The sequence below is a fragment of the Tachyglossus aculeatus genome, chromosome 22 (genome assembly GCF_015852505.1).
Source record: "Tachyglossus aculeatus isolate mTacAcu1 chromosome 22, mTacAcu1.pri, whole genome shotgun sequence".
NCBI lineage: Eukaryota > Metazoa > Chordata > Mammalia > Monotremata > Tachyglossidae > Tachyglossus > Tachyglossus aculeatus.
Window position 1 is genome coordinate 28,622,964 of NC_052087.1, and position 24,208 is coordinate 28,647,171.

The 24,208-nt window shown below is 53.7% G+C and overlaps 1 protein-coding gene across 4 annotated transcripts in view; it reads left to right on the forward strand.

Moving 5' to 3' along the window:
* DGKZ (diacylglycerol kinase zeta) overlaps window positions 1-24,208 on the forward strand; it is a 61,157-nt gene that overhangs the window by 14,040 nt on the left and 22,909 nt on the right. The window contains exon 1 of one of the 4 annotated variants that reach the window (XM_038764035.1): window positions 430-540. The exons of 1 other annotated variant lie outside the window; for it this stretch is intronic. In XM_038764035.1, the coding sequence (XP_038619963.1) occupies window positions 470-540 (71 nt within the window). In that variant the 5' untranslated portion in view covers window positions 430-469. Of the gene's footprint in view, window positions 1-429; window positions 541-6,054; window positions 6,178-22,712; window positions 22,780-24,208 lie in introns of those variants that run through there. 2 more of the 4 variants (XM_038764033.1, XM_038764031.1) reach the window with 2 other exon arrangements.

Consider the following 24,208-nt stretch of genomic DNA (forward strand, 5'->3'; position numbering starts at 1 on the left):
ACCGTTTCTTTCTGTTCCCCCAGGTAGGGTGGGGCGGGAAACCTGCCTGAGCCCAGACAGGCAGCTTCTCCCAAAGTAGGACCCGCCGCCCACCTCTGCCTTGGCCCCAGGGGCAACCTCTTCAGTCAGGGATCCCGCTGCAGTGGGCTTGTCCACACCCGCCCGGCTCTCTGCACCACTCCCCAGCAGCCCGGCCACCCCCAGCCCCACACGAGGTGCTGCCGCCGGGGCCTGTGGTCTGCTTACGCTGGGGCGGCCGGCCGCCTGCCTTCGCGGCCCCCAGCTCAGGAAGTGCTGAAAGAGGAAGAGAGTCGCCGGCAGGATGAGAGTGCCGGGGGCAGGCAGCAGAGAAGGGGGAGGCGGAGATGCCGTCTCAGCCGCCACTGCTGCCGCTGCTGTGGCTCTTTGCCTTAGGGATGTGGCAGGAGGTCCCCCAGGGGAGGGAGAAAGGGAGCGACAGCTGAGGCAGATGTGGCGGTACCGCTCCTGGGATGTCCCTCAGATTCCAGCCGAGGCCCCTGAGACACGGGCTGAGACACGGTACGTACCCAGAGAGGATTCTGGCCCTGGGCCTCGTCCCCCAGGGTCCCTCTTCCTTTTAACAACCATCCGTTTGGCTTGGACTGGGAGCAGGCCGAATGGCTTTGCTTACCCTGCCCGTGAAAAGGCATTAGCGAGGAGAAGGGGCTTGTCCAGGGCTACCCTCGCAACTAACAGAGGAACCCAGGCCAGGGGGTGCCTGAAAAGGGGGTTGAAGGAGGGAGGACGTTTCTGGAGTCACTCCTGGGTTTCTGATCATAAATGGGACAATGATTGAGGTATCTGTTGAGCGCTGAACATGTGCCAAGCGTTGGGATAGTTAAAATACAACCAGATGGTCCGTCCCACATGGGGTTCACAGCCCAGCTCCTGGAAGAGGGGGCGGTGGGGAGGGAATGGTGACCCAGGCACACAGGAGGGTTCAGAGGAGGGTTAGAGGTCGGGACTAAGAGAAGCCATGCTTGAGCTCAGAGAGGGGTGGGAGAGAGGGGTGGTGGTGGAGAGGGGTTTGAGGGAGGGTTGTGGTGGTTCACAGCGGGGAACCGGGTGGGTTCACAGTGGAACAAGCACCTCCGCTGCAGCGTCTGGACTCCTCAGAGAAACACACTGAAAGAGATACTGTATGATTTCCCAGTGGACCCAAGTCCTGGTTTGCTAGAGGAGTACCTTGGAGGAGAAAAACTCAGACACGTCACATCACGTGACTCAACTCCTCCCCCTCCTGCCGAGTCCAGTTGCTGCTTGGAGGTCCTGTCAATTTGATGGTGACCAGCCCTGGCCGATGCTCCAGGGAATTCAAAGAAGAAAACAGTAGCCACCTCCTGAGCTGGGCAGGGGCTGGGGGTGGGCAGGGACTCGCGGTGAAACAGCCGGTCATTCTGGTAAATAGAGCTCACAGGGGTGTCGCCGCTTGTAGATGAGAAGAGGCTGGAAAATGAGCTGGCTGGAGCCCCTGAATTGAGAGGGTGAAAGTGAAAGGTGACACAGGATGTGGCTTGTTAGAAGCAAAGTGAGCCAGATTCAGAGGCAGCTCGATAGGGGTACCAGTTGGTGTGGACTAGGGAAAGAATAGATAGGGCTACCAATGGGAGCGGACAAGGGAAAGATGAGGTCGGGGGCTGGGGAGGGGGGCTAAGCCCAGGGTCCCAAGTCCTGAAAAGCCCTGCCGGGGCCACATGATAGAAAAGTAAATCCGCTTCTGCTTCCCTTTCCCAATTTACAGGTCGGGGGCGGATATTGGAAGGCAGCCCATGTGCTTTTGGGGTGCTGCTGGGAAGGTTCCATCCAGAGTTTCTGTTCCCTCTCTGACCCTGAATGTAGCTAGTTTGTCCTGAGAGCTGGAGCTGAGTGACCTTGGGCAAGTCACTTCCCCTCCCAGGCCGTTTCCTCTGTCAGAAGAGAATGACAATTCCTGTCCTAGGGGCCCGGCTGCCAGGGAGGAGGAAGTGGGAGGGATGGGAGGTTGGGGGTGGGGAAAACAAGAAAGAGCTGGAGCCAGAGACCATATCTGAAAGTTGAGAGGAGAAACCAGGGGCGAGGGAGGGGGCTGTGTAGCTCGTTATTGAGTCTGGCACTAGCGAAGCAGTGTGGTGTAGTGGATGGAGCACCAGCCTGGGAATCAGTAGATCATAAATTCTAATCGCAACTCTGCCATGTATCTGCTGTGTGACCTCAGGCAAGTCACTTCACTTCTCTGTGCCTCAATTACCCCGTCTGTGAAATGGGGATTGAGACTGTGAGCTCCACGTGGGACAGGGACTTGGTCCAAACCCATTTGCTAATATTCCCCTCAACGCTTCGTAAAGTGCTTGGCACACAGCAGGCGCTTAACACAGGGTGGCTTAGTGGCAAGAGCACGGTCTTGGGAGTCCTAGGCGGGGTTCTAATCCCGTCTCCACCCCTAGTCTGCTGGGACCTTGGGCAAGCCACTTGACTTCTCTGTGCCTCAGTTCCCTCATCTGTAAAATGGGGATTAAGACTGTGAGCCCCATGTGGGACAACCTGATGACCTTGTATCTCCCCCAGTGCTTAGAACTGTGCTTGGCACATAGGACACGCTTAACAAGTACCACCGTCATCATTATTATTATTAACAAATACCACAATTATTATTCTAGACTGTGAGCCGGCTGTTGGTTAGGGATTGTCTCTGATGCCGAATTGTACTTTCCAAGTACTTAGTACAGTGCTCTGTGTACAGTAAGTGCTCCATAAATACAGCCGAATAAATGAATTATTATTAGTAATAATAATAATAATAATGGTATTTCTTAAGCACTTACTATGTGCCAAGCACTGTTCTAAGCACTGGGGTAGATACAAAGTAATCAGGTTGTCCCACGTGGGGCTTACAGTCTGAATCTCCATTTTACAGATGAGGTGACTGAGACCCAGAGAAGTGAAGTGACTTGCCCAGAGTCACACAGCTGATAAGGGGCAGAGCTGGGATTCATGCATTCATTCATTCAATCGTATTTATTGAGCACTTACTGTGTGCAGAGCACTGTACTAAGCACTTGGAAAGTACAATCAGCAACAGATGGAGACAGTCCCTACCCAACAACGGGCTCACAGTCTAGAAGGGGGAGACAGACAACAAAACAAAACAAGTAGACAGGTGTCATTACCATCAAGATAGATAAATAGAATTATAGTTATATACACATCGTTAATAAAATAAATATAGTAATAAATATGTACAAATATACACAAGTGCTGTGGGGAGGGCGAGAAGCAGCGGGGCTCAATGGAAAGAGCATGGGCTTGGGAGTCAGAGGTCAGGGGTTCAAATCCCAGCTCCAATTGTCAGCTGTGTGACTTTGGGCAAGTCACTTAATTTCTCTGCGCCTCAGTTACTTCATCTGTAAAATGGGGATGAAGACTGTGAGCCCCACGTGGGACAATCTGATCACTTTGTATCCTCCCCACTGCCTAGAACAGTGCTTTGCATAGTAAGCGCTTAACAAATGCCATCATTATTATTATAAGGTAACTGAGGCACAGAGAATAATAATAATAATGGCATTTGTTAAGTGCTTACTATGTGCAAAGCACTGTTCTAAGCGCTGGGGTAGATATAAGGTAAACAGGTTGTCCCACATGGGGCTTTAGTCTGAATCCCCATTTTACAGATGAGGTAACTGAGGCACAGAGAAGTGACTTGAGCCCGCTGTTGGGTAGGGACTGTCTCTAGATATTGCTGCCTTGTACTTCCCAAGCGCTTAGTACAGTGCTCTGCGGGACTGAAGACTGTGAGCCCCGCGTGGGACAACCTGATCACCTTGTATCCCCCCCCCCCGCCAGGGCTTAGAACAGCACTTTGCACATAGTAAGCGTGTAACAGATGCCATTATTATTATTATTATTATTATTATTAAATACGATTGAATGAATGATAAGTGGCGGAGGCGGAATTAGAACCTACGACCTCTGACTCGCATGTCCAGGTTCTTTCCAACTTGTACTTCCCAAGCGCTTAGTACAGTGCTCTGCACATAGTAAGCCCTCAATAAATACGATTGATTGATTGATTGATTGATTGATTTCCACTGAGCCAAGCTGCTTCTTGTATTGTGGTTATCACGGGGAAAGGGGAGCCCCTGTTGGGGGGGGCCTGAGCGCGCAGGCGCAGTGCGGGGCTCGGACCCGCAGGGGGCGCCGCGGGGTTCGGACCCGCAGGGGGGGTTCCTGCCTGCAGGGGGCGCTGCGGGATTCGGACCCTCCGCGGACGCCGCGGTGTTCGGGCCTGCAGGGGGCGCCGCGCGGTTCGGGGTTCCGGCCTGCAGGGGGCGCTACGGCGTGGTTCAGTGGAAAAAGCATGGGCTTTGGAGTCAGAGGTCACGGGTTCAAATCCCGCCTCCGCCAATTGTCAGCTGGGTGACTTGGGCAAGTCGCTTCACTTCTCTGGCCCTCAGTTACCTCATCTGGAAAATGGGGATTAAGACCGTGAGCCCCCCGTGGGACAACCTGATCACCTTGAAACCTCCCCAGCTTTTAGAACGGTGCTTTGCACATAGTAAGCGCTTAATAAATGCCATCATTATTATTATTATTAATCGGACACACCGCGGACGCCGCGGGGTTCGGGCCCGCAGGGGGCGCCGCACGGTTCGGGCCTGCAGGGAGCTCCGTGGGGTTCGGGGTTCCGGCCTGCAGGGGGCGCTGTGGGGTTCGGGCCTGCAGGGGGCATTGCGGGGTTCGGGCCCGCAGGGGGCGTCGCGGGGTTCGTGTCCGCAGGAGGTGCCGCGCGGTTCGGACCCGCAGGGGGCGCCGCGGAGATCAATCAATCAATCAATCGTATTTATTGAGCGCTCACTGTGTGCAGAGCACTGTACTAAGCGCTTGGGAAGTCCAAGTTGGCAACATATAGAGACATTCCCTACCCACCAGTGGGCTCACAGTCTAAAAGGGGGAGACGGAGAACAAAACGAAACATACTAACACCATAAAATAAATAGAATAGATATGTGCAAGTAAAATAGAGTAATAAATATGTACAAACATCTATCCATATGTACAGGTGCTGTGGGGAAGGGAAGGAGGTAAAATGGGGGGGATGGAGAGGGGGTCGAGGGGGAGAGGAAGGAAGGGGCCTGCAGGGGGCGCCGCGGAGATCAATCAATCAATCAATCAATCGTATTTCTTGAGCGCTCACTGTGTGCAGAGCACCGTACTAAGCGCTTGGGAAGTCCAAGTTGGCAACATATAGAGACAAGTCTCTACCCGACAACGGGCTCACAGTCTAAAAGGGGGAGACGGAGAACAAAACCAAACAGACTAACAAAATAAAATAAATGGAATAGAAGGGAAGGAGGTAAGACGGGTGCGATGGAGAGGGGGACGAGGGAGAGAGGAAGGAAGGGGCCTGCAGGGGGCGCCGCGCAGTTCTGTCCTGCAGGAGGCGCCGCGGAGATCGGGCCCGCAGGGGGCGCTGCGGAGATCGGACCCGCGGCGCGCGGTTCTGTCCTGCAGGAGGCGCCGCGGAGGTCGGGCCCGCAGGGGGCGCCGCGGAGATCGGGCCCGCAGTGGGCGCCGCGCGGTTCGGACCCGCAGGGGGCGCTGCGGAGATCGGGCCCGCAGGGGGCGCTGCGGAGAACAGACCCGCAGGGGGCGCTTCGGAGATCGGGCCCGCAGGGGGCGCTGCGGAGATCGGGCCTGCAGGGGGGCGACGCGGAGATCGGGCCCGCAGGGGGCGCTGCGGAGATCGGGCCTGCAGGGGGCGACGCGGAGATCGGGCCCGCAGGGGGCGCTGCGGAGATCGGGCCCGCAGGGGGCGCCGCGCGGTGCGGTTCTGTCCTGCAGGAGGCGCTGCGGTCCCGGGAAGGCGCGCTCCGAGGGCGGGGCGGTGCAGGCGGGGGCCGGCGGCCCTTCCTGGAGCCGAACGGAGCCGAAGAGCCGAGCGGAGCCGAGCCGAGTCGGGATGGGCGTCCGGGGGCCCGGGGGCCCCTCCCGCCGGCGGCGGCGGCGGCGGCGTCGGCGGCCCCCGGTGCCCAGCGGCGGCCCGTAGCCCCCCGTTGTCGTCCTCCTGCGGGCCATGGAGGCCCCGGCCCCCCGCGGCGGGCCCTCCGACCCCCCCCGGACAGCAGCGAGGCCCCGCCCGGGCAGGCGCTTCCCGGGGCTGCGGCTCTTCGGACCCAGGTCAGCCCCACCTCCCCCCCCCCAGCTCCGGTCGGTCCCGCCCTGCCGACCCCCCAGCGAGCGCTCGGGAAGGACTGGGAGCCCACTGGCGGGCAGGGACCGGCTCTAGACGTTGCCAATTTGGACTTCCCAAGCGCTTAGTCCAGTGCTCTGCACACAGAGCCCCCTGTGAGCCCACTGTTGGGTAGGGACCGTCTCTATATGTTGCCAACTTGGACTTCCCAAGCGCTTAGTACAGTAAGCGCTCAATAAATACGATTAATTGATTGATATGTCCTTCCCAAGCGCTTAGTCCAGTGCTCTGCACCCAGTAAGCGCTCAGTAAATACGACTGACTGATTGATTTCCATCTCCCTCGTCTTACCTCCTTCCCTTCCCCACAGCACCTGTATATATGTATATACGTTTGTGCATAGTTATTACTCTATTGTATCATCATCATCAATCGTGTTTATTGAGCGCTTACTATGTGCAGAGCACTGGACTAAGCGCTTGGGAAGTACAGATTGGCAGCATCGAGAGACGGTCCCTACCCAACAGTGGGCTCACAGTCTAAAAGGGGAAGACAGAGAACAAAACCAAACATACTAACAAAATAAAATAAATAGAATAGATATGTACAAGTTAAATAAATAAATAAATAAGTAGAGTAATAAATCTGTACAAACATATATACAGGTGCTGTGGGGAAGGGAAGGAGGTAAGAAGAGGGGGATGGAGAGGGGGGCGAGGGGGAGAGGAAGGAAGGGGCTCAGTCTGGGAAGGCCTCCTGGAGGAGGTGAGCTCTCAGCAGGGCCTTGAAGGGAGGAAGAGTGCGAGCTTGGCGGAGGGGCAGAGGGATTGGGGGCATTCCAGGCCCGGGGGAGGACGTGGGCCGGGGGTCGATGGCGGGACAGGTGAGAACGAGGCCTGGTGAGGAGATTAGGAGCGGAGGGTGCGGGCTGGGCTGGAGAAGGAGAGAAGGGAGGGGAGGTAGGAGGGGGCCAGGGGATGGACAGCCTGGAAGCCCAGGGTGAGGAGTTTCTGCCTGATGCGCAGATTGATTGGTAGCCACTGGAGATTTGGACTTCCCAAGCGCTTAGCACAGTGCTCTGCACACAGTAAGCGCTCAATAAATACGATTGGTGATGATGAGGACCGCTCCGCAACGGGCGGGACACGGTCCCCACCCAACAGCGGGCTCACAGTCTAGAAGGGGGAGACACACCACAAAACTAAACATCTTCCTCCCTTCAAAGCCCTGCACATAGTAAGCGCTTAATAAATGCCATTATTATTATTATTATTATTATTATTATTATCTCTTTCAGACTGTGAGCCCACTGTTGGGTAGGGACCGTCTCTATATGTTGCCAACTTGGACTTCCCAAGCGCTTTGTACAGTAAGCGCTCAATAAATACGATTAATTGATTGATATGTACTTCCCAAGCGCTTAGTACTGTGCTCTGCACACAGTAAGCGCTCAGTAAATACGATTGATTGATTGATTTCCATCTCCCTCATCTTACCTCCTTCCCTTCCCCACGGCACCTGTGTATATGTATATACGTTTGTACATATTTATTACTCTATTTTACTTGTACATAGCTATTCTGTTTATTTTATTTTGTTAGTATGTTTGGTTTTGTACTCTGTCTCCCCCTTTTAGACTGTGAGCCCACTGTTGGGTAGGGACTGTCTCTATATGTTGCTAACTTGGACTTCCCAAGAGCTTAGTACAGTGCTCTGCGCACAGTAAGCGCTCAATAAATACGACTGATTGATTGATTTCCATCTCCCTCATCTTACCTCCTTCCCTTCCCCACAGCACCTGTATATATGTATATACGTTTGTACATATTTATTACTCTATTTTACCAGTGCATAGCTATTCTGTTTATTTTATTTTGTTAGTATGTTTGGTTTTGTTCTCTGTCTCCCCCTTTTAGACTGTGAGCCCACTGTTGGGTAGGCTCACATATAGACTGTCTCTATATGTTGCCAACTTGTACTTCCCAAGCGCTTAGTACAGTGCTCTGCACACAGTAAGCGCTCAATAAATACAATTGATTGATATTATTATGACCAAGAGCTCACCTCCTCCGGGAGGCCTTCCCACACTAAGCCCCCTCCTTCCTCTCCCCCCCATTCCCCTGCCTTACCTCCTTCCCCTCCCCACAGCACCTGTATGTATGTTTGGATGTATTTATTACTCTATTTCATTTGTACATATTCTATTTATTTTATTTTGTTAATATGTTTAGCTCTGTTGTCTGTCTCCCCCTTCTAGACCGTGAGCCCGCTGTTGGGTAGGGACCATCTCTTGATGTTGCCAACTTGGACTTCCCGAGCGCTTAGGACAGTGCTCTGCACACAGACTGAGCCCCCTCCTTCCTCTCCCCCCCACCCCCCCGCCTTACCTCCTTCCCCTCCCCACAGCACCTGTGTATACGTATATATGGCTGTACGTATTTATTACTCTGTTTTATCTATACCTTTTTATTCTATTGATTTTATTTCGTTAATATGTTTTGTTTTGTTCTCTGTCTCCCCCTTCTAGACTGTGAGCCCGCTGTTGGGTAGGGACCATCTCTAGATGTTGCCAAGTTGGACTTCCCAAGCACTTAGTACAGTGTTCTGCACACAGTAAGCGCTCAATAAATGCGATTGAATGAATGAGAGCTCACCTCCTCCAGGAGGCCTTCCCAGACTGAGCCCCCGCCTTACCTCCTTCCCCTCCCCACAGCACCTAGACATATGTATATATGTATGTACATATTTATTGCTCTATTTATTTTACTCGTACATATTTATTCATTAATATGTTTTGTTGTCTGTCTCCCCCTTCTAGACTGTGAACCCACTGTTGGGTAGGGACCGTCTCTAGATGTTGCACCTTGGACTTGTACTACTTGTACATATTTACTATTCTATTTATTTTGTTAATGATGTGCATTAGCTTTAATTCTGTTTGTTCTGACGACTTGACACCTGTCCACATGTTTTGTTTTGTTGGCTGTCTCCCCCTTCTAGACTGTGAACCTGCTGTTGGGTAGGGACCGTCTCTAGATGTTGCCAACTTGGACTTGTACATACTTACTATTCTATTTATTTTGTTAATGGTGTGCATCTAGCTTTAATTCTGTTTGTTCTGGCGACTTGACACCTGTCCACATGTTTTGTTTTGTTGCCTGTCTCCCCCTTCTAGACTGTGAACCCACTGTTGGGTAGGGACCGTCTCTATATGTTGCCAACTTGGACTTCCCAAGCGCTTAGTACAGTGCTCTGCACACAGTAAGCACTCAATAAATATGATTGAATGAATGAATGACCGGGCCCACGGGCACCGCCCGGGCACTGGGGGGGCTCCTGGGCCCGCCGAGCCCTCCCCCACCAACTGGCCTGGCCCTCCCTTAGGAACAATAATAATAATCATGGCATTTGTTAAGCGCTTCCTATAATCATAACGATAGCATTTGTTAAACTAATGGTGGCATTTGCTAAGCGCTGACTATAATAATAATAATAATAATAATAATAATAATGGCATTTGTTAAGCCCTGAGAAGCAGCGTGGCTCAGTGGAAAGAGCCTGGGCTTTGGAGTCAGAGGTCATGGGTTCAAATCCCGGCTCTGCCAACTGTCAGCTGTGTGACTTTGGGCAAGTCACTTAACTTCTCTGTGCCTCAGTTACCTCATCAGCAAAATGGGGTAAGCCTGTGAGCCCACCGTGGGACAACCTGATCATCTTGTAATCTCCCCACGCTTAGAACAGTGCTTTGCACATAGTAAGCACTTAATAAATGCCATCATTATCACTTACTGTGTGCAAAGCACTGTTCTAAGCACTGGGGAGCATACAAGGTGATCAGGTTGTCCCACGTGGGGCTCACAGTCTTCATCCCCATTTTACAGACGAGGTAACTGAGGCCCAGAGAAGCTAAGTGACTTGCCCAAGGTCACACGGCTGACAGTTGGCGGAGCCGGGATTTGAACCCATGACCTCTGACTCCCAAGCCTGGGCTCTTTCCACTGAGCCACGCTGCTTCTCCTAGCCATGATGAAGCACTGTTCTAAGCGCTGGATAATAATGGGATTTGTTAAGCACTTCCTATGTCCTGTTACTATAATAATAACGATAGTGTTTGTTAAACTAATGATGGCATTTGTTAAGTGCTGACTATGCGCAAAGCACTGTTCCAAGCGCTGGATAATAATGGGATTTGAGAAGCAGCGTGGCTCAGTGGAAAGAGCCCGGGTTTAGGAGTCAGGGTTCTAATCCCGACTCCGCCCCTTGTCTGCTGTGTGACTTTGGGAAGTCACTTCACTTCTCTGTGCCTCATTTCCCTCATTTGTAAAATGGGGATGAAGACTGTGAGCCCCATGTGGGACAACCTGATTACCTTGTATCCTCTCTAGCGCTTAGAACAGTTCTTGGCACATAGTAAGCGCTTGCTTAACAAATGCCAGCATTATTATTATTTGTTAAGTACTTCCTATGTGCTGTTACTATAATAATGATAGCATTTGTTAAGCGCTTCCTGTGTGCTTGAATGAATGAATGAATGCGCAAAGCACTGTTCTAAATGCTGGATAATAATGGGATTTGTTAAGCACTTCCTATGTGCTGTTACTATAATAATAATAGTGTTAGCATTTGTTAAACTAATGATGGCATTTGGTAAGCGCTTACTATGCGCAAAGCACTGTTCTAAGTGCTGGATAATAATGGTATTTAAGCACTTACTATGTGCCAAGCCCTGTTCCGAGCACGGGGATAGATACAAGGGAATCAGGTTGTCCCATGTGGGGCTCACAGTCTTCATCCCCATTTTACAGATGAGGGAACTGAGGCCCAGAGAAGTGAAGTGATGTACCCAAGGTCACAAAGCTGACATGTGGCGGAGCTGGAATTAAAACCCATGTCCTCTGACTCCCAAGCCTGGGCTCTTTCCACCACGCCATGCTGTTATGCGCTTCCTATGTGTCAAGCCCTTTTGTAAGCGCTGAGGGAGGTACAAGCTCATCAGGTTGTCCCCTGTTCCCAGTGTGAATCCCCATTTTACAGATGAGGGAACAGAGAAGTGAAGTGGTTTGCCCAAGGTCAGACAGCAGACAAGTGACGGAGCTGGGATTAGAACCCATGACCTCTGACTCCCAAGCCTGGGCTCTAGATTGTAAGTGCCTCTCACTGAGCCTCCCGAACCGAGGGCGAGAGAAGTGAGACTTGCCCAGAGTCACACAGCTGACAAGTGGCAGAAGCGGGATTAGAACCCACGACTTCTGACTCCCAAGCTCGTGCTGTTGCTACTTTCCAGGATCCGGGCTCCACCCCTTCCCACCCAGTCCAGCCCCCCAGGCCTCCCCTCATCTCCGCCACTGCCACTCGCCCACATCCCCCGATCCTTTGGCTCCAATCACTGTGAGACTGTTGTTGGGTAGGGATCCTCTCTATTTGTTGCTGAATTGTACTTTCCAAGCACTTAGTACAGTGCTCTGCACACAGTGAGCTCTCAATACATACGATTGAATGAATGATTGAACGTCCTGCTTTGGCCCCTTTGGGTTTGGAGGAGGGCTGCCCTCTTGGCCCCAAGATTAAGTAGCTCATTGCCTCTGCTGCTTGGAGAAGGGGGCACGTCCTCAGAAGACTGCCCACACCCTCTCCTGAGTGCTCAATAAATAGCATTGATTGTTTGCTCGATTTTTATTCATTCATTCAATCGTATTTATTGAGCGCTTACAGTGTGCAGAGCACTGTACTAAGCGCTTGGGAAGTACAAGTTGGCAACATATAGAGACGGTCCCTACCCAACAGTGGGCTCACAGTGACCAGCCCTGACTTTAGCCTACTGGGGACCGGGTGATGGGTGTAAGGCACCAAGAGGGATGTCTGGAGCGATCAGCTGGCCCCCCTGAAATTCCACCCACGGGTGGCCTGTCATTCATTCATTCATTCAATCATATTTATTGAGCGCTTACTCTGTACAGAGCACTGTACTAAGCGCTTGGGAAGTACAAGTCGGCAACATCCACCTCCCAGGCCCCCTGACCCCAATGGGATGGAGGCCTCCCAGATGGGATGGCAACCCCTCCTGCAGAGGGCAAGACCCGGATTGGATGGCAGGCCCTGGATCAGAGGGCAGCCCCCTGGAGTTAATAATTGCGGTATTTGATAAGTGCTTACCGTGTGCCAGGTACTGCACTAAGCACTGGGGTGGATACAACGTAATTGGGTTGGACCCAGTCCCTGTCCCCTGTGGGGCTCACGGTCTCAATCCCCATTTTACAGATGAAGTAACTGAGGCCCAGAGAAGTGAAGTGACTTGCCCAAAGTCACACTGCAGACAAGTGGCAGAGACAGGATTAGAACCCGCGACCTTCCAACTCCCAGGCCCGTGCTCTATCCATCCCGCCATGCCTCTCGGACCCATTTGGATTACCCCGCCCCAGTCCTTTCACCTAGCTGATTGTGTTCCATGGCAGTGGGCCTCTCTCTGCTGGTTCTTTTGCAGCCCAAGCCTGTCCACCTTCTTTCTGGTCAGGCTCCAGGGGAGGGGCGGCACTTCCCTGCTGACCAGGGGAGAACAGAGGGGTCTGAGGGCTTACCTGGAAGCCCACGTCTAGCAATTGGACGTACTTGCACTCCGTCCCTGTAAGATTTTGAGCTTCCATGTGGAACAGGGACTGTGTCCAGCCTGACTAGTTTGGATCTGTGCCTGCACTTAGTACACTACTTGGCACATAGTAAGTGCTTAGCAAATACCATCATCATCTTTGTGTGTGTATGTGTGTGTGTGTGTGTGTGTGTGAGAGTGAGAGAGAGACAGAGAGAAGCGCTTACTCTGTACTAAGTCCTGGGGTAGATGATATTGATAATAATAATAATAATAATAATAATAATTGTGGTATTTGTTAAGGGCTTGCTGTGTGCCAAGCACTGTTCTAAACTCCGGGGTAGATACAAGATATTCAAGTCATGTTTTGTTGTCTGTCTCCCCCTTCTAGACTGTGAGCCCGTTGTTGGGTAGGGACTCTATACGTTGCCGACTTGTACTTCCCAAGCGCTCAGTACAGTGCTCTGCACACAGTAAGCGCTCAATAAATACGATTGAATGAATGAATGAAAGTGAAACGCAGTCCCTGCCCCAACCGGTGTTCACAGTCTAAGTATGAGGGAGAACAGGTATTGAATCCCCATTTTACCTATGAGCAAGATACAAGATCATCAGGTTGTACACAGTCCCTGTCCCACAGAGGACTCCCAGTCTTTATCCCCATTTTACAGATGAGGTAACTGAGGCCCAGAGAAGTTAAATGACTTTCCCAAGACCACACAGTAGACAAGTGGTGGAGCTGGAATTAGAACCCAGGTCCTCTAACTCCCAGGCTTATGCTCTTTCCACTTTACCACACTGCCTCTTATCATCACCATCACTTTGGGTGTTTGCTCCTGTCAAGTGGTAGACTTCGTTGGGGGAGGGAGTGACTAGTGGTCCGCTTAGCCTTAATTTGGACCCCATGTTCCCATGACCAGATCTGGTAGAGGGGATCCCCTGATCCCTGGCAGGAGGATTCAGTGGGTCTCTGGGCTTGCTGGTGACTGTGGGACAGGATGCAGCCCTTTGGGCTGCTGCAGACGAGTGGAAACTTTAATCAGTTGTTGACGAGCAGGAGTTTCCTGGTGGGATATTTCCAGTGACAGTCAAACAGCAAGGCAGTGAACACCTTCTCCTCCTTACCCCTGGAAGACGGAGCTGCCCCCCTTCCTCCTGACTGGTAGGAGGTGCAACATCAAACCCCAGAGTAACGTCACCGCTCGTGTTTCTTCCTTTGTGAGGGGACTTTACCCCTCCTATAGAACCACATCGTGCTTTTCCATAGCAACTCATGTCCTATTGTCCCTGCTCTTCACCAGCCTGGCATGGGGGCCTGCCACAGTGCAGATGGGCTGATAAATAAGTACCCCAGAAAAGGGTAAGGGAGAGGCAGAAACCTTGGGGAGGAGAGAAACAGAAACATGCAAGAGTGAATGTCCAGAATGGTTGGGTTTAGCGGTGAGTTGGCAGTTGGGGATAATGGAACACACGATCGGAAACTCTTATGGAAAGGGACACTTCTTGCTCAGTTGCAGTAATGCACATTACTCAGAGGAGCCTGCCCTTCCCGGATGGGCACATTTCATATTTCTCTGTTATTCCCTCTCCTCCCCGCCTCTGGATTAGTGATTCCATTTTTGCACGGGGGAGCCAATTGGGTTAGTGCACTTGGCTCTGGACTATGTCATCCTTAATAACGCTTTATTACTCCTGACTCCTGTAAGTGCTAACCATAAGGAGAGAGACACCATCTGCTTCGTGTCCCCCCGAGATTAGCTGTGTGCCTCTACCCACCCGGCACCCTGAATTCAGTTTCACAGTGCTTCCCCTTGATGTTTTGAGTGGGACTGGTTCAAGAAGCCAAACTCAGCTACCGGATCGTGTTTCCTTGGATTAGAGATGGAGCAGTAGGGCCTTGTCCTGGATAGTAATTTGTGGTAAAAGTACAGAAAAAGGGAAGCTCTAGGTGAGGAGAGGGCTCATTTAGACACTCCTGTCCTTTTTTTAGCACTTTGGGGATGTATTCTCCCTCTTCTTGCCCTCCACTCAGTCCTCCTGATGCCCAGGGCTGCCTCGCCACCCAGAATTTTGAGGGCAGACGAGACTTTGGACAGGTTGTCCCCCATCATCCTCCACACTTAGCCTAGTTGGACAGAGGGGATCCAACCCGGAATCTCTCCAACTCCGAAGCCATCCCCACCCTTCCCGTTTCTCTCTTCCTGCTGGAAGCTGATGACCTTCACTTGCGGAAAAGGCCTTAATGTCACGGACAGCAGGAATAAGGGAGCTGCCCAGAGGAAAGACTTTTCAAACATGGCTTTCCATTTTGAGAGAGAGAAGGCTGAGGGGAGTCAAATTCCTAGAGCCCATAAATCGGCCGGAACCCTAATCCCCGAATGGGTGGAAACACTGCCATCCTGCACTTAGTACAGTGCCTGGCATATGAGAAGCAGCGTGGCTCAGTGGAAAGAGCCCGGGCTTGGGAGTCAGAGGTCGTGGGTTCTAATCCCGACTCTGCCGCTTGTCAGCTGTGTGACCTTGGGCAAGTCACTTCACTTCTCTGTGCCTCAGTTACCTCATCTGTAAAATGTGGATGAAGACTGTGAGCCCCACGTGGGACAACCTGATGATCTTGTATCTTCCCCAGCGCTTAGAACAGTGCTTGGCACATAGTAAGTGCTTAACAAATACCAATATTATTATTATTATTATAACAATGATAATGATTGTGGTTGTTAAGCACTTACTGTGTGCCTGACACTGTACTATGCGCTGAGGTGGGTACAAGCAAATCGAGTTGGACAAAGTCCCTGTCCCACGTGGGGCTCACAGTCTCAATGCCCACGTTACAGATGAGGGGACTGAGGCCCAGAGAAGTGAAGTGCCTTGCCCAAGGTCACACAGCAGACAAGGGGCAGAGCCGGGATTAGAACCCACGACCTTCTGATTCCCAGGCCCATGCTTTATCCATCACACCACGCTGCTTCTCCATTAGCACATAGTGTGTAGTGCTGCGTAGGCAGTGCTTAGCACATACCACAGTTATTATAATCAATTTGGAATCGTGATTGGCCAGAATGGGGAGGGCCAGTAAATCTCTCAGCCCCACTCTCCACTGGGTGAATCTTGCAATTTTGTGCCTGTTCCCTGCACCCTGATCCTCCTAGCCGGATGGAAGGAGCAACTTGGCCTCTGGATTAGCTGATTTAAAGCTGCGGAGTTACCTGAAAACACCTAGCACAATGCCATCCATGTCCCAGGACACAATAGGTATTATTTAATGAAATGCTGGCAGGCCACTCAGAGGCCTGAATCATTTCGCTCTACTGCCTCTGTTCCAGCCCTCCTTTGTGCACCTTGTTTTTTTAGATCATAAACTCCTTTGGGGCAGGGACCAGGTCTCTGCTTGGCTTTTTACAGCACAGTGCCCGCAGCTACTTAATAAGTACTCCTTCCTGAAGATGCAGAAAGCCCATCAGAGAGTGACCTGGATTGGGTGCGGGGGGAAGAGGGAGGCTTGTGGAGTTCTGGAAAACTTGAGGTGGGGCTCGGTGGGGGAGGGGCTCTGTCTGGAGGGGATATTCTTCTCCCTTGGGATCTTGGTTGATTTTGTTAGTGAATGGCAGCAGGGTGTCAGTGGCCCAGCTAGACTTGTGCCTTTTGGCGTCAGGAGCTGCTCAGAGCCCAGGGCAGGAGCTGGTCTGGGAGCTGCTCAGTCAGTCATTTTTATTGAGTACTTACTCTGTGCAGAGAATTGTACTAAGTGCTTGGGAGAGAACAGTATAACAATAAACAGACACATTTTCCTGCCCACAGTGAGCTTCCAGTTTAGTGGGCCCCAAAGCTGGAGTGTAGATTCTCAGCCCTTTTAGGCAGTGACAGGATAGGGGCCAAAGGGCCTTAGGGTTTCTCAGAGCTTAATTCTCCAAAGGGAAGTGTCTGTGGCTCCTAAAGTCTTCCCTGGAGCAGAAGGTGGGACAGCACGAGGACCGATGAAGGTAGGGGAGAGATGTGGCTGCCGCTTAAGGAGGACTTGGACTTTGACCTCTCTGGTTTGGGGAGGGCTGCTGTATTTGCTCATCAGATCAGAGGAGGCTGGAGGCTCTGAGTCCCAGTTCCCTGGGGTTCCAGCAAGGTTGCAGAGGGGAGAGGAGGTTCTGATTAAAGCAGAACTCTGTGTTCCGGGTGACTCAGCTGGGGAGCACCTGTGAGAGAGGGGCAGAGCAGAGAGCAGCCAGAAAGCAGAGGGGCAGGTGGGGGTGCCTCCCCAGTGCATCTTCCGTAGGGCCACGGGGGCTCCCCGGGGCCAGTGGTACACAGAGGCTCCTGGGCTCTGGGACAGTGAGGCAGAAGCTGCCGCCTCCCCGCCGTCTTGAGGACCAGCTGCTCCTCACACGGGCCGCCTGCTGATAGAACTGGGCCTGCTTTTTGGGCCATCCACCTGCAGTCTGCGGGAAAGCATCTTCCACTCAGCTCCCGCCAGGATCCCTCTACCCGCCAGCGAAGAGAAAGACACACTAGCTGGAGTGGGCGGTGGCACCCTCCCTCCAGAAGCTATTTTCTGCACCTTCCTTCTCCTCCCCACACACGCAGCGGAGCCCAGGCTGACACTTTTGGCCTTTCTTAGTCATTCATTCATTCATTCAGTCGTATTTATTGAGAGCTTACTGTGTGCAGAGCACTGTACTAAGCGCTTAGAAAGTACAGTTCGGCAACACATAGACACAGTCCCTACCCAACAGTGGGCTCACAGTCTAGAATCCCCAACCTCGCTGAAGGCGCTCACCTCCCTCTGTCTTGCCCCTGGTCAAAGGTCTGAGAGAAGGTCCCAGGTGGCCAACAATCTGGCCAGGCCTCTCTGGGGAAGAGGGGAAACTAGACCTGCCAGATTTCCAGAAAGTCACCGTGGAGTGACTGTGCCCCCTCGGTCGGGTGGGTTTGGCCGCCGCTCGGCTCTCTTTCCTCTGTTGGGCTGGGCCCCTGCTCGGGAAAAGACAGAAGGCCGTGCTCACGCTAATCCAGCTCACTCCCTTCCTTCCTACTTCCCTCCAGAAATTCTCAGGGGGTAGGTGAACCATGGATATTGTTCGGGCATTTTCCAAACCCACTGATGAATAATTCCCTTTGGTTCTCTAGATGGCCAGGATGAGCTGATGGCTTCAGGAGCCTGGGAAGGAGGGTCAGCTAGGATAGATGCAGTCCATCCCTAGTCTCTGTCCCCTCCCTGCCCTGGAGCTGGGCTGCTCTGAGGCCAGTGCCTCTCTGTCAGCCCAGGGACTGCCCTCTGGTCCTGGGGGAAGTGTGATTTTTTTTTGTTTTGTTTTTGAATGGTATTTGTTAAGCATTTATTATGTTCCAGGAACTGTACTAATCACTGAGGGTGCTATATGTACTAGGTGTGAGAGTGGGGTTGAGGGCTGGCCGGCTCCCATTCATTCATTTCATTCAATCGTATTTATTGAGCACTTACTGTGTGCAGAGCACTGTAGTAAGTGCTTGGGAAGTACAAGTTGGCAACATATAGAGACAGTCCTTACCCAACAACGGGCTCACAGTCTAGAAGGGGGAGACAGACCAGAAAACAAAACATGTAGACAGGTGTCAAAATCATCAGAACAAATAGAATTAAAGCTATATGCACATCATTAACAAAATAGATAGTAAATATGTACAAGTACAATAAACAGAGTAATAAATCTGTACAAACATATATACAGGTGCTGTGGGAAGGGGAAGGAGGTAGGGTGGGGGGAGGGGGAGGGGAAGAGGAAAAAGGGGGCTCAGTCTGGGAAGGCCTCTTGGAGGAGGTGAGCTCCCAGTAGGGCTTTGAAGGGAGGAAGAGAGCTAACTTGGCAGACATGTGGAGGGAGGGCATTCCGGGCCAAGGGGAGGATGTGGGCCGGGGGTCGATGACGGGACAGGCGAGAACGAGGTACAGTGAGGAGGTTAGCGGCAGAGGAGTGGAGGGTGCCGCCGGCTGGGCTGTAGAAGGAGCGAAGGGAGGTGAGGTAGGAGGGAGCGAGGTGATGGACAGCCTTGAAGCCGAGAGTGAGGAGTTTTTGCCTGATGTGTAGGTTGACTGGCAGCCACTGGAGACTTTTGAGGAGGGGAGTAACGTGCCCAGTGCATTTCTGCACAAATATAATCGGGACAGCAGAGTGAAGTATAGACTGAAGTGAGGAGATGCAGGAGGATGGAAGATCAGAGAGGAGGCTGATGCAGTAATCCAGTCAGGATAGGATAAGAGATTGAACCAGCAAGGTAGTGGTTCAATCCCAGCATTCAACTCCTTGCTCAGTCACCTCTCTGGGAAGTTTAGCCAGAGGAGACCTGTCTCACTTTTTGCACTCCTCCAGTGCTCTGGGCCAGGGTGGTGGGCACCTTCCTGGAGCCTGGTTGCTAGGCTCAGTTCCAGAGAGAAAACCAAGGTGCACCTTGGTGCGGAGAGGGCCGGGGGATGGCGTGGGTGGAGGGGGCGGGGGGTGAGCAGGAGCTGGCCTCTGGGCTAGGGTAGGTGGCAGGGCAGAAGGAGTCCTGACACGGCTCTGTCATTCACCCGTGAGAGCTAGGGGACCCCCCTCCCTCCAATCATTCCTCCCAGCCCCTCAACTGCCTGCTCAGGTGAGGCAGGGCCAACCTGTCCCTTCTCTGGTCCATCCATGCTGCCTGAAAGGAGCTCTAGGCTGGGGTCCCCCGGGGAGCCAGCACAGGTTCGGAGGCTGGAGGGCAGAAGCAGCAGTTTGGGACAAAGATGTCCATCTCTCTTGGAGACTAAGTGGAGGGTCACCACTCATGCTTCTTGGGGGAGACGTCAAAGGAAAGAAAACGGAGGAGAACTGGGATGTGACAAATATCGGGGGGGAGGGGGAGGATGGGAGGGGTGTCTCTGGGACCCTCTTCCCCCTGGTCAGCCATCTCCATACGTGCTTGCAGGTAATAGCCTGAGAACCCTGGGGTTTCTGCTGCTAGGACTCCAGCACCTCACCGGTTAACAGCTTCTTATGCTGCTGCAGCTGCCTCATGGCCTCCTCCCCCTCAACTCCCATCCCCTCCACACTCTCTCCGCCCCGCCCTTCCCCTCCCCCACTGGGCCTCTGACATTTTGCTGGAGAAGAGGTAGTTGTGAAAAGGACTGAGCAGGTGTCTGCTTCTGGGACGCAGTCAGGCAACCCGCTGCCACCTCTCTCTGCCATGCAGAAACTCCTCACTCTCGGCTTCAAGGCTGTCCATCACCTCGCCCCCTCCTATCTCAACTCCCTTCTCTCCTTCTACAGCCCAGCCCACAACCTCCGCTCCTCTGCCGCTAACCTCCTCACTGTACCTCGTTCTCGCCTGTCCCACCGTCGACCCCCGGCCCACGTCCTCCCGCTGGCCTGGAATGCCCTCCCTCCATGCATCCACCAAGCTAGCTCTCTTCCTCTCTTCAAAGCCCTACTGAGAGCTCACCTCCTCCAAGAGGCCTTCCCAGACTGAGCCCCCTTTTTCCTCTCCTCCTCCCCATCCCCCCACCCTACCTCCTTCCCCTCCCCATAGCACCTGTATATATGTTTGTACAGATTTATTACTCTATTTATTTTACTTGTACATATTTACTATTGTATTTACTTTGTTAATGATGTGCATCTAGCTTTAATTCTGTTTGTTCTGATGACTTGACACCCGTCCACATGTTTTGGTTTGTTGTCTGTCTCCCCCTTCTAGACCGTGAGCACGTTGTTGGGTAGGGACCGTCTCTATATATTGCCGACTTGTACTTCCCAAGCGCTTAGTACAGTGCTCTGCACACTGTAAGCACTCAATAAATAATATTGTTGAATGAATGAATCCCCTAGCCTCCTTCCTGAGGGGTCCACGCAGCTCCTGCTGAGAGGCCACTGGGCCCCGGAGCCAGTCCCTAACTCCGGAAAGGCGCCACTACTTTCTCTCTCTCTCAGCACTTCTTTTCCCAAACCATTTAGGAATTCAGAGAAGGCCCGGGAATCAGGGAGAGTGGTTGGTCCTATTCCGGGGGAAAGGGAAGGAGGGAGAGGTGGATGGTGGCACCAGGATGGGCTGCCTGTAGGAGGTGGTTTGCATGAAGAAGGGGATTGGCACTGGGGAGGTTTTGGGGCAGGGCGCTGGGGGCCAGTTTCAGGCTAGTGGAGTAAAGTGAAAGACCTGGATGGGAGGGGAGGGCTGAGGGGAAGCAAAGATTTTAGAGAAGCAGCATGGCTCAGTGGAAAGAGCCCAGGCTTGGGAGCCAGAGGTCAAGGGTTCGAATCCCGGCTCCTCCACTTGTCAGCTGTGTGACCTTGGGTAAGTCACTTAACTTCTCTGAGCCTCAGTTCCCTCATCTGTAAAATGGGGATTAAGACCGTGAGCCCCACGTGGGACAACCTGATCACCTTGTATCCCCCCCAGCGCTTAGAACAGTGCCTCGCACATAGTAAGCCCTTAACAAATGCCATCATTATTATTATTGAGAGGAGGGTAGTTTTTTCTCAGTAGAGGGGGATGGATTGGGGAGCACGAGGAAGAGGCGAAAAATGGGTAAACAAACCCAGAGGCACACCTGCGTCCTTGGGATCATTCAGCTTAGTGTCGAGGCTGCAGGTGGCCCAGAGAAGGACTTTGAGTAGAAAGAGGTGTTGGGATCCCAGGAGCAGGTTAAGAGCAGCATCTGGCTGTTGCATTTAGGATTAACAGAGGACGAGGAGGAGGCAGACTGTAAACTCACTGTGACCAGGGAACTTGTCTACCTACGCTGTTATATTGCACTCACCCACACGCTTAGTACAGTGCTCTGCAAACAATGTGCATTCAATAAATACTGATTCATTGATTGATTCAAGGGGGACGAGGTGGTGTGGCCGGTAAGAAGGCCCTGGTGCGTATCTGGTACATATCTGTAATTTATTTATATATATTAATGTCTGTCCCCCCGCTTCTAGAATATAAGACCATTATGGACAGGGAATGTGTCTGTTTATTGTAGTACTCTCTCTAGCGCTTAGTACAATGCTCCACACACAGTAAGCACTCAATAAATACAACTGACTGACCGGCTGACTGCTATCCAGGCTTGTATGAGCAGGGATTCTGGGAGGGGAAGGGGTTCGGTAAGTTGTGAAGGAGGAGGAGAGGCCAGTCCAGAAGGGAGAGGGGCCTGGGAAGAGTGGGTATTGGCTCCCATTAAGGGTTCACCTGAAGCCCCGGGAGTCAGCGGCTCCCTGACCCCGGGGCCATCCTGGGCCGTCCCTGTCCTTGCTTCCCAGGCCTAAGACCCGGCTCTGTCTCCGGGGGTCGGGCGGCCTCCTGGGTGAGGCTGGTTCATGGGGTTGGGGCTGGTGGGCCCAGTGGGTCTGAAGGCCTGCTCTACCCCAACACTGTGCAGCAGCCCCGTCCACTCAAGGGCCTGTTTCCGCCTCCTGGGACGGAGTCGGGGTCGTCATCCACGCCCCCCTCTCCCTCCTCCCCGTGCCACCCGCCTTGCAGGAGCCCCAGCGTGGGTTCATTTCCCACAGGGTAAGAGCAGAACGTCTGCCTGTCTGCACCCCGGGCCCTTTGGACTAGGGGTTTCCCCTCCTGGCCACAAGCCAGCTGCCTCTCCCGGCCTTCCTGCTCCCCCCTTCCCCAGGTTGCTGGGGTTGTTAGGGAAGAGAGAGAGGTGGAGGGGGTTCCGGGAGGGTGCTAGGCACCCTGTCACTGGAGGAATGAGGGGGAAGCGCCCTGTTGTGCTATGCTCTGGAGCAAGGGAGAGGGGAGGAGAGGGGAATGTCTGTGTGTATGTGTGTGTATATGCGTGCACGCGCGCGCCCAGGGCTGGGAGAGGAAGTGCAGCAGTTACCAATCGGGGTTATTTTCATAACGGCTGTCGTGGGCTGCAGCCGGCGGAGCTGGGGGTGGGGAGGGGGGGGCGGGGGCGCGGCTGCAGCTCTCGCTCTCCAAACTAGGACTGGCTCTGTGCAAGGTCGGCTGCTTGGGAGTCCGGGGTTCGCCCGCAAGAACCAGAGTCCCCCGCCTGCTTCCCTGCACTCCAGATCAGGTCAAAAAGGGGTTTTCCTGACCTCTGTACTTCCCTGCCCCTCCGCACCCCTATTTTTCCTCCTCCCCTTCCTTCTTCCCGCCCTCCCTCCCGTGTCTGTCTGGGTCGTCTCCCCTCGGGGGTGCAGGGTGGACAGGGGTTCAGGCACACCTCCGTCCTCCCCGAGCTGGTGGAAAAGGAAAAGGAAGGGGCCCCCCGGGCCCCCTGGGGCCGGGCGTGGGAAGGGACCCGTCTCCTGCCGAGATAAACATGAGCCCAGCTGGACAACTCCCTTCCCCTCTCTGCCCGAGGCCTGGCCGTTTGCAACGCTGCCTGCTGGGCGGCCCTGTGCCCTGGGATGGTGGTTCCGGCCTGTGGAGCGGGACAGCTAGCTGCCCTGGGCCTCCTGCCCTCTCTCTGGCTCCACCCTCAACTCGGGGCAGCCCCCTCTGGCCTGGCGCCGATGCTGGCGGCAGATAAGGGGGCTCTGTGATGAGCCTCCCCCAACCCCGAGAGAGGATGACACAGACGAGGCCCTGAGAACGCGCCCTCAGCTCCAGCCTTCTGGCTCAGTGTTTGAAGTCCAGGGAGATCCTCCCGTCCAACCCGGGAGTCGGGAGACACCGTCCCCGATTCCTCCCACCTTCTTGACCCCAGCTGTTTGGTAAGCTGGAGGTGGGATCGCAACCGGCATCTCCTCGGGGACGTGGCCTGAGAGGCGGCCAGGCTCCCCCCCCGCTCTGCGGCCTCCACGCCGGTCCACTCTGCCTCCTCAGGTCCCAGGAGTGGCTGGGGTCACTGGAGGACAGTGCCCAGCAAGAGCCACTGGCACTGCCCAAAAGCACAGGGCAGGCCTAGGGAGGGGTTGGTCAGTCAGGCAGTCGTATTTATTGAGCTCTTACTGTGTGCAGAGGGGTGGGTAGTGGAGCAAGGATGTCTGTCAGGGACCGAGGGGATGAGAGGGGCGTGCCTGGGTTTGGCCGGGCTTTGCTGGAGATTGAGTTTACCAGGGTACGAAGGAGGCTGGCACCTTGGAATGAACGTGTGGCTGAGGTGGCGGAGGCTGCCGGACTCAGTTCTTCATTCGGTGGGTTGCGGTTGCTCTTGGGCATATTCCTGCTTCCCTTTCCTGCTCCCCGCCCCCCACCCCAACGCCTGGGTTGGAAGAGCCCGGCCAGAATCAAGGGAAGCCTCCAGGTGGCCCGACAGCAGGGCCTAGAACCTACTAGGGGTTCTGGGGAGGCAGGCAGGGAGTCAGGGAGGCTGGAAGCTGGGGTCAGGTGGGAGAGGCCCCTCAGTTCAGAGCTCGGGGCCCAGACGGTGCCAGCCGTCGGACCTTCCCCTTTGGCCCGTTGACCCGAGGAGCCCGTTCCCCCAACAGCCACTCGCCGGCCACACACTTGCTGCTGTCTGTCAAGAGAATGAGTGGGTCCAGAAATAGGAGCCAGGT